A 9,042-nucleotide genomic window follows, 5' to 3' on the forward strand; every position below is an offset into this window, starting at 1 on the left:
CGGCCCGCGGCGGGGCGCGGCGTCGGGAGGGATGAGCTCCGCCGGCGGACGGACACCGGAGGGCCGCGCTGGCCCCCCGTAGATTGCGGCCAGGAAATGAGAAGCGGCGGCGGCTGCAGGAGGATATTACACGGCTACACAATTAATGCGCGCGCTAGCTTGTGTGTCATAAGATGTGGGTGGTGTGCACACCGCCGAGGCGCCGGGGCGGCCAGGGCGCCAAGCCCGCCCAGAGCTGCCCCAGGATTATGCCAGCACGCGCTCTCAGGGGCGATACACTGCGGGAGAATGTGGGCTGGACAGCACCATAGTCAAGAACGTCGTGCACTTCGCACGCTTCGCTTTGCTGGCGTCACCGGGGAGAAATAGAGGAAGGGGGGGGGGCTTTCGTCTTTGCGACATCATGCGTGGCCATAGGCCAGGGCGACGTCATGTATCGATCAGAAGAGGCTTTCGGCCTGTGCAAACTAATCACTACCGCGTAACTAGTGGGCGTGGCGGGCAGTGCTGCGCAAACATGGTCAAGTCTTCGCCGCACAGAGTCAGCCGAGAACCGGCCGAGCCGTGAGCTCCGCGTGTTTTTTAGCAACAGGAGGCCTCGATCACGCAGACAAATTTCTCTGCGTACATGCGGCCCGTGATCGCACGTCATCATGAACGGCACGTGGGTGAAGAAAACTGTCCTGTGCTTTTGGATGATATTCTATTCTCAGGTATAGTTTTACATTAACCCCAGCAAATTTCTCAGCTTTCTCACTAAAGCTTAAAGGTTCTTCGAATTAAGGCTTTCTCATTAGTAATCACTGTTTGGCCTTCCAGGCTTTACATTTTGGAATTTTACCCGTCCAATTTGAGGCGATGCGACCACGCCCTGCTTGGAGGGCATGTGGATCCAGTCTCTTCTGGATAATTTGCATGGTTGTAAACGCGGCCTTGGTCACTTGTATGTCTGCGAGGTAAAGCGACAATTTAGTGAATCTTGCGCACTCGTCATGGTTTTCAAGTCACATGTAAGGTTTTAATTAAATCTATTTTTTTTTTTTCAAAGGACACCTGATACTACAAACATGTTTGTAGGAATTTTCGTGTTTTCTATCCTTCTGTTTGCTCTCATCTCATGGCAAACTGTTAACGCTCGCCGCCCAATGTGCGACACAATACGGTAAGAGTCCGCTAGAGATGGTCCGTTCAGTGAACGTTTCACGAGGCGACGCCCATGGTAGCGCCTGCGACGCGCTGGGTAGGCCAACCCGCTAAGCACCCGTGTGGGGCCGGTGGCCCGCCCAGCCACTCATACCAGAGACCAGAGGGCTGAAAACCCTGTCAAATTTCGCAGTAAGAGCAGCGCCTACGACTGGGTTGCCTACTCGTCCGCCCGCATGGCATGGAAATAAGTATATCCAAATGACACTTTGGGGTATACTTTTGTAAAAAGTTTACATTAGGTACCCTTAAAGTATAGCAAATTGGAACGGCCACACTTTGGTAGCACTTTCGGCATTCTTTTTTATACTTTTTGTATACTTTTTTTACACTTTTAAGACACTTTGGCCGGTCACTTTTTTAGCCATTGGTTGGTTCGAGGGGGGGGGGGGGCAATAACTCTGATTTTAAGTGTACACATGATTCCTGAAACAAGTGATTCCCGTTGATTCCCGAGATTCCCGTTGATTCCTGGGATTCCCGTTGACTCCCAGTGATTCCCGGATGATGTTTACCTTTATTCCCGCATGATTCCGGCGTGATTCATGATTTATGCCCTGGTGTACACATGATTTCGAGAGTTATTGTCCCCTCAGGTTGTTTATGTATAGAGACGAGTTTGTCCGAGTTTGTATTTATTATGCTCACACTATGAAAAATATATTTTTGTACGACATGTACTCTATATTTTGTAATTTGCCATTTACCATACGAGTCGTACATGTATAACCCCCCACTGTCGCTCGATATTCGATTCCAAGTCGATACATAGGGCTAGTAAATTGTACAATTTTAGATTGTACTTGTACGACTTCTTCCATGGAAAATTTTCCTGTACCCGGTACGACAATTTTTCACAGTGCACTGGAGAAACAAAGGTGCTATTTGTCGAGTTACAAGTCACGTCTTTTAAATGTGGCGCCTTCACTATCGGCCGTATACTAATGCATTGCAACTCTCTAAGGCACTCATTTTTAGCAATTTTGGGGCCCTTTTAGTGCATTCAGAGTATTAAATTCAAAATTTCTTTAGCGCCCGAGGGTGATTATAAAAAACGAGCAGTTTTCGTTCGAGTCAGCTGTTGTAGAGACAGTAACAAACATCGCTTCGCATCGTTTTCTGGTGCATATTATTTTTTTGTTGCGAATAAACTCCGTTCTTGCTCTAGTTTCCATTCTGTTGTGCAGAATCGAAAATCCTGAAAATGCCTTTTTTGATAATAGTATTAACGTCCTTTACAGTCGTATTATGTTAAGGAGCGACCTGTTCTGTTAGGGCAGGAGGGCCGTTTCAGGCTTTCTTCAGAACTAAATTCCGATGCCATTATCGCTAATTATTTCATCCACGCCCCGCGAGGGGGCCACCACTCTCTCTTTGGATGTACACATGATTGCAAAGATTGCGTGATTTCACATGATTTCATGGATTTCGCATATTATTTTAGAAGATTTCACGCTAAAACCTGCCGGCAGATTATGTCTGATTTGAAGGATTACAGATGATTTCAGCGGATTTTACCGGATTTCGGCGGATTTCACAAGATTCCGGCGGATTTTACGTGATTCCGGCGGTTTTTAAATGACCTTCTAAGGATTTCAGACTTAAATTTGCTGGCAAATTATTTCAAATGATTTCGGGAGGATTTCAGGGAGGGCGTACACATGATTTCAGGAGTGGCGGCCCCCTCGACGCCCCGTCCGTGGGTGGCTCCGGTGTCTCGGAGTCGTCGTGGTATTGTCAGTGGTAAAGCGGGCCGAACGCCCGACACTTAGGCAACACATCTAACACCCTAATGGGTTGCCTACCCGCCAGGTGCTACGGACCAGTTTCGCAAGATGCAGCTGGAGAGCGGTGTATAGAATGGTATCAAAAGAGTACGGATCGATCCATGAAGCTGTATTTTGCTCGTGCAGGGGAGAACTGTAACATTGGATTGAACTCCGATGCCTCTTTTTTGCGCGAATCGCTCTTAAACCTCTGTACGTGGTCAGACTGTGGGACAACTCTAGGGTACTAATAAACAATATCCAACACGAAAAACCAAGTAAAACAAATTCATATTTCTTTTTGTTTGAAACGAAACTGCATGTTTGTTTGTATTTGATAATCACCCCCGAGCGAAGGGTGTGAAGTAGCGCCTTTGTTTTTCCAGTTCTCCGTGCGGTCGGGCTGTTTATCGTCTCTACCAACGATTCCGGTGGAGGAGCCGAGCCGTGTTCAAACTGCCCAGCCTTTTAGGTGTAAAGTGTCGCTTAGACTGTGTTTTCTAAAATTTTGACATCATATTATCATACTCTGATATTGATACTTTCTAACAAGTACCATGGCCCTCATTTCTGCAGAGCTCTGATAACATATTGTGAACGGCATCCTCTCTCGCCTTCATCCTGGCGTTTGCTATTCGTAGCTGCAGTACTGACGTCTGCTTTTAGCATCTTCCATTTGGCATGGGTTGTTGACACATATGCAGACTACGGCCTCTATTTGAGGCACAGGTGTTTCTGGCAGGCAAGTGCCGCATAGGCACTTTCTCATAGGATGGCACTATAACCTGCTCTTTGCATTGGTGCTTGTTCCTGTTGTGCTTTTGGCTTTGCTTTCTGCGGATCTGCGCCAGAATTGTGTCAAACTTCTCCAAACCGTCAACAAGAACCCAAACGCAAAAGATTCGGGGATGCAACTGAATGAGTTTTCTCCAGAGGTAGGGTGTACGACGGGGAGCCCCTCGATTTTATTAACAAATATTTTCTTTACTACTTACTACAAATTATATTGCATATTTTAAATATGTAAGAAAAAATAATAACCAAATTACGTTTCAATCCTGATTTTTCAGTGCGTGCGCTTGCATTGGAGAAGTATGCGTTGCCAATATCAATCTCTGTTCGACATCTTTTCCTCGACGCGGAACCTTTTGCAATGGCATCTTGTCTATCTGTCGTTCATTAGCTGGCAATCCTCTACGTTTCAATTTTCAGACTACATTAACTTCTACAACTCCACAATGCCTCGGAGTCCTTTTCAGTTGGCACAATTAGTTTGTCACGCTGTGCGCTTCGTCATGTTATGTCTGGCATGTCAGAAGTTCCAGTCAGAGGTCTGTACAATTGCCCGACGGTTCCGTGGCTGGTTCAATGTCAGTACAGATAAGGGGGGGGGGCACATGGACAAGCATGTGATTACGTAACATGTAGCGCATTAATATATGGCACCCTGTGTCCCGGCTCTTACATGCCAGTAAGGTGGGTTGCATAAGCACCGGCTCGCAGGCGCTGTCGGGAACGCGCAGGATTTCGCGCATCCCCCGCGGTTCCACGGGGAGAATCGCGGTTCCGCGGGGATTCGCGAAATCCTACGCGCTCCCGACAGCGCCTGCGAGCCAGTGCTTATGCAACCCACCATACTGGCATGTAAGAGCCGAGACACCCGGTATACATACATCCCACTTTTTCTTTCCACAGAGCAACGAAATGCGCCAGGCCATGCTCGCATACACATCACAACTCAGAGAATGTGACCGAGGTAATGAGGTAGGTTGGGCAAGTACCTGCCAGTGAAAACTTAAAGTCAGAACGGGGTCAAAATGGGGTATCTGCAGGTCACTGTGACGTCTCAGGCCCTACCTAGGAGGACTAGACTTTGACTTTAAGGTCCATATATGGACAGCACTCTGACGTCACTTTAACGTAATTCTGACTCAGGTGTTCTCTTTGGGCTCGACTACGAGGTATCCTATGCATGCGATAGTGAGATGCCTGTGGAAAGTTTGTCTTTTTTATAAATTTTTACTTATTGTTTGGGCAGGTCCACATGTTTGTTCTTCAAATCAAAAGTCAGCAGAATGGAATATGTACGGTGCTATGGTCGTTTGACATCAATTCAGTAACCGCTTTGCAGGTAATTTTTGTATCTGTACAACTCAAACAATCTCATCATATTGCGATGCACATATTTTCTTACCCCACCTAATTAATACTTGTCGTACACCCACTCAACGTGAGAAATTCACATCTAAACGTTTCTATCCATCAAATTGGCCGAGGGGTGTGGAACTGACCAAAAAAGTCTACACATGAATGTGTCTAGACCAGAGATTGTGTATGATTGTGTCTATGATTGTCTCTTATTGTTTCAGACTATTGGGTAAATATTGGGACATAATTTTTAGAATTGTGTCATAATTGTTTCCGATTGTGTGTAATTGTTTCCGATTGTGTGTGATTATGTCGATTGTGTGTGATTTTTTCAGATAGTGAATGATTGTGTGTGTTTGCTTATGATTGTGTGTTATTGTCTCTGATTGATTCAGAATGTCGGATAAATATTGTGATATATTTTGCAAAATTGTGGCAGATAGTGACGTCATTGAGTGTGATTGTGTGTGATTGTTTCGTGATTGTGTGTAATTGTTTCGGATTTTGTGTGATGTTTCAGATTGTGTGTGACTTGTGTCCGATTGTTTCATGATTGTCTCTGAATGTTTTTCCAGATGAAGGCCTACACATTGTGTCCAGTTCCACACCCCTCGAAATTGGCATATATTACGTCAAATTGACGTCGTTTTGATTGTAATCAAATTATGATCATTACCCAATGTAAAAGGGTTTTTGGCGAGGTATCGAAACGATAACGTTCCGATATCGTATGATGTCGTAAATTGTATTTTTAACGATAAAAACTTGTACCTGTTTGCGATACATTTTCGACCTGCGATGTCGAAACGATATCGTATCGATATTTCATTCACCGATTTCTCGCTGGGACGTCTTATTTCTTTTGGATATCCAAGGTATTTGTTTGTGGCGTTTCAGATGATGTCCGCCATAGTTTCCTACACTATCTTGATGCGCCAGAGTGACATCAAATTTTTTGACGAATGAGGACTTGTTAGAATTTGTTTAAATTTGTGTGCGGAGATGCGTTATTTGTTACAATTTATTGCACTAATAATGTGATCGGGTACTTGTGCGTGCTAGAGGGGCTGTCAAAATAAGATACGGTTTGGCCGACCGACCGACCGTCAATAGGACGACTGAAATGTAGTGTTAGGGGGTTTTCTCGCACGCTGAGTCCACATCTGGCAGTGCCGATGTCGTCCGGGTCCTCGGGGACGTCATATTGGGGACCTCCCGAGCATGCCGATGACACTCCCACGACAAATACGATTCGGCTCCAAATGTCGTACCTGGGCTGGTGCATATTTCTTAAAAGTCAGCAAATATAATTATTATTAATAGCAAATCGCCCATAATAGTTTATTATCCTGATCATTTCACTATTGTCACACGGCACTTCCCTGGCGTTGCCGCCTGGAGCCACACAACGATGCGCGGGACGGGAAGCATTCCCAAAGGATCACATCCTGGACAAGCGAGGCGGGATTGCCTATCCTAGGAAAGAATCACATCCCGCAACCACGATATGTCGGTGAGTGTCATTGTCTGATCAGAACTTCTGCCGTAATTATTGCTCTCCCCCTTTGCCGTGCCGCGTCCCCTACCCCTCTCCTCCTTCCCACCCCCACCGCGCATTTCCCGCGCCTTTATGGAAACGTAAACAAACAGTGTGACAATCGGTGTCACGATCGGCGTTTTTGCCGAATACCGATAATATCTACTCATATAATTATTGATCATAGGATTTTTACCAGAATTTTAGAGTGGATATCGCCGCTTTTCGTTACTAATCGCAAGGTATAGTGCTTACTTGTTTCCGGTCCGGAATATTGAATTGTTCCATTCCGGTTATTGTTGTAGGAGGTTATGCTCCTCTGGCTCAAATTTTTACACGCACAATTAAGTTGTAAGTTATTTTTTGAGGCCGAGTAAATGATGCCCGTGCTGTAAATAACTTGGCTCACTGTCAGCTCTGTTGAAAAGGTGTTGAATGGGTAGACTCCTCCAATCCATGCAGTATGTTAAATACTGTTGTAGGTCCTTATGCAAATGGGTGAACCTGCCAGTGTTTTATCACATATCATATATTTTATTCTATTTTATTCTCATGGAACAGAAAACTTTATTACTTTCTGATTGGGGTGCAAACCGAGTGGTACTATTTGCGTAATCCCCCAAACAATCAATCAATGTGCGTTGCAGATAATTTGCAGCTGCCCCTTCGTACTTAATGCTTAGTCAAGTGCCAAAATTAGTTATTTGAAAGACCATGGTCATTTAGAGACGCATGGGGGGAGAGGCATTTAAAAGTGTATTGTATGAGTAAATTATATGTCGGTAATAGTTTATGAGCGCTAAAAGTACCGTTTAATATGATTGCAGGAACTCGGCCCAGAAATGTTCTTGACATGAGCAAAGAGAAGTCTATGGAGTCATTTTACTCAAAAGAATAGGTGAGTTGACATGACAGTAACCGCCAACGCTGGTCCACTTTGTCTCCACTTTGAGGAAGCTTCCTTTCGTGTGCATCAAACGGTGGTATTTGATGTTTTTTGTGGTGCCTTGGTTCTTTGTTGTCGATTTCAATCCTCCTTCAATCCTCCAGGCTGATTTGTTATCATTGAAAATGTCTTTTAAAAATCTTGACAATTTGAAAAATTGCTGGAATTGGTTTGGATTGGTCGGGCAAACTCCCTTTTCAGTTACCCTGTTTAAATATCACGTTGCCGACCCACTACAGCAGAGTTCTTAACCAGTGCGCCTTAGGTAGCCTACCCGCCCTTAGTTAGAGAGACCAGCTCTTATAAAACTCAAGTTTCTGTGGACAGGGGTGGTTTCTGGCGGAAACAAAAGTAGTTTTGTGGTTCCCTGGTTCACCCCTGTCGGTTCGACTTCTTTTCCGTCGAAATCTGGACCCGGGCCATTTTAAGTGAGTTATGCCTGTTTCTCTTGGACCTGTTCGCGTTCGCCTGCGAGGTAGGCAGCCCATCGTACGCTCATGCCCGCCAGATTCATAAGACCACCTCTTAAAACCCAAGTTTCTGTGTACAGGGGTGGTTCCTGACGGAACCAAAGGTAGTTTTGTGGTCCCCTGGTTCACCCCTCTACATTCGAACACACCTCCGTTGAAATCAGGACCCATTAATTTTCGCTAAAAACACAAAGACTTTGTAGATTTTGCCAAAAATGAAAAAAATGAAAATCGCTGAAAATGATTGGGATTGGCCCGACAGCATCCCCTTTAAATCTCTCCGTCGAAATTTCACGCCGCCGAGCTATTTCAAGTGAGTTACGCTTTGGACCGGTTCGCCTGCGAGGTAGGCAGCCCATCGTACACTGCCCGCTAGATTCAAAAGACCACCCTTAAAACTCAAGTTTCTCTGGACAGGGGTGGTTTCTGACGGAATCAAAGGTAGTTTTATGGTCCCCTGTTTCATCCCTGTCGATTGGAATACTTTTCCGTCGAAATCCGGACCCATCAATTTTCGCTAAAAACACAAAGGCTTTGTACATTTTGCAAAAAATGAAAAATTTGAAAATCGCTGGAAATGGTTGGGATTGGTCTGTGATAGTCGCCTCTGACCTCCTCTGTCGAAATTGCGTGTTTTTTAACTCCTTTACATCCTGTTTCTTTGACTAAAATCAACTCTTTGGTTTGTTGCAGGAAGATCGGCCTGGAGCTGCACCTGTCCTGGACATCAGCTGTGCCCGTGGAATCATGAGATTTAAGTTGAGTTGGCGTCACAGTGATTACAGCTGGTCCAGTTATTTTATTCTATTGTAAAGTCCCTTTGAGTAAGCTTGAATGATTTTCTCTCAGGCACCTAACTTTGTTCGCCATCTAAAGCCACTTTTCACAACAGGGGTGTTTTAGAACCCATGGCAGTTTTCTGATGCCCTAATTTACCCTGCTGTAAATTTATAAAATTAGCACAATTCTTTT

At 45.1% G+C, this 9,042-nt stretch overlaps 1 protein-coding gene across 4 annotated transcripts; it reads left to right on the top strand.

The window, feature by feature from the left end:
- The first annotated feature begins 519 nt into the window (after positions 1 to 519).
- LOC113207440 (uncharacterized) lies at positions 520 to 9,034 on the top strand. Of its 4 annotated transcripts, XM_026424017.2 has the most exons (9): positions 922 to 956; positions 1,049 to 1,162; positions 3,546 to 3,904; positions 4,040 to 4,300; positions 4,665 to 4,733; positions 5,008 to 5,100; positions 6,015 to 6,630; positions 7,482 to 7,552; positions 8,764 to 9,034. In XM_026424017.2, exons 3-7 carry the CDS (start codon positions 3,878 to 3,880, stop codon positions 6,081 to 6,083), a joined length of 519 nt encoding a protein of 172 aa, XP_026279802.2. In that variant the 5' UTR covers positions 922 to 956; positions 1,049 to 1,162; positions 3,546 to 3,877; the 3' UTR covers positions 6,084 to 6,630; positions 7,482 to 7,552; positions 8,764 to 9,034. The 4 variants fall into 4 exon arrangements, with proteins under 4 accessions (XP_052129146.1, XP_052129145.1, XP_052129144.1 ...); XM_052273186.1 differs by lacking the exons at positions 3,546 to 3,904; positions 4,040 to 4,300 and adding an exon at positions 520 to 713 and having other exon boundaries at positions 820 to 956; XM_052273185.1 differs by lacking the exons at positions 3,546 to 3,904; positions 4,040 to 4,300 and adding an exon at positions 520 to 713 and having other exon boundaries at positions 820 to 956; positions 5,008 to 6,630.
- Positions 9,035 to 9,042: the final 8 nt, after the last annotated feature.

This window comes from Frankliniella occidentalis, unplaced genomic scaffold, assembly GCF_000697945.3.
Source record: "Frankliniella occidentalis isolate FOCC.00 unplaced genomic scaffold, Focc_3.1 Scaffold252, whole genome shotgun sequence".
Lineage (NCBI taxonomy): Eukaryota > Metazoa > Arthropoda > Insecta > Thysanoptera > Thripidae > Frankliniella > Frankliniella occidentalis.

Bases quoted from the DNA above. Each gene is read 5' to 3' on its own strand.
- LOC113207440 (XM_026424017.2), top strand. From the start codon at position 3,878: ATGCAACTGAATGAGTTTTCTCCAGAG. The intron at 4,734-5,007 runs GTAGGTTGGGCA...TTGTTTGGGCAG, and splicing joins AATGTGACCGAGGTAATGAG to GTCCACATGTTTGTTCTTCA. The intron at 5,101-6,014 runs GTAATTTTTGTA...GTGGCGTTTCAG, and splicing joins ATTCAGTAACCGCTTTGCAG to ATGATGTCCGCCATAGTTTC.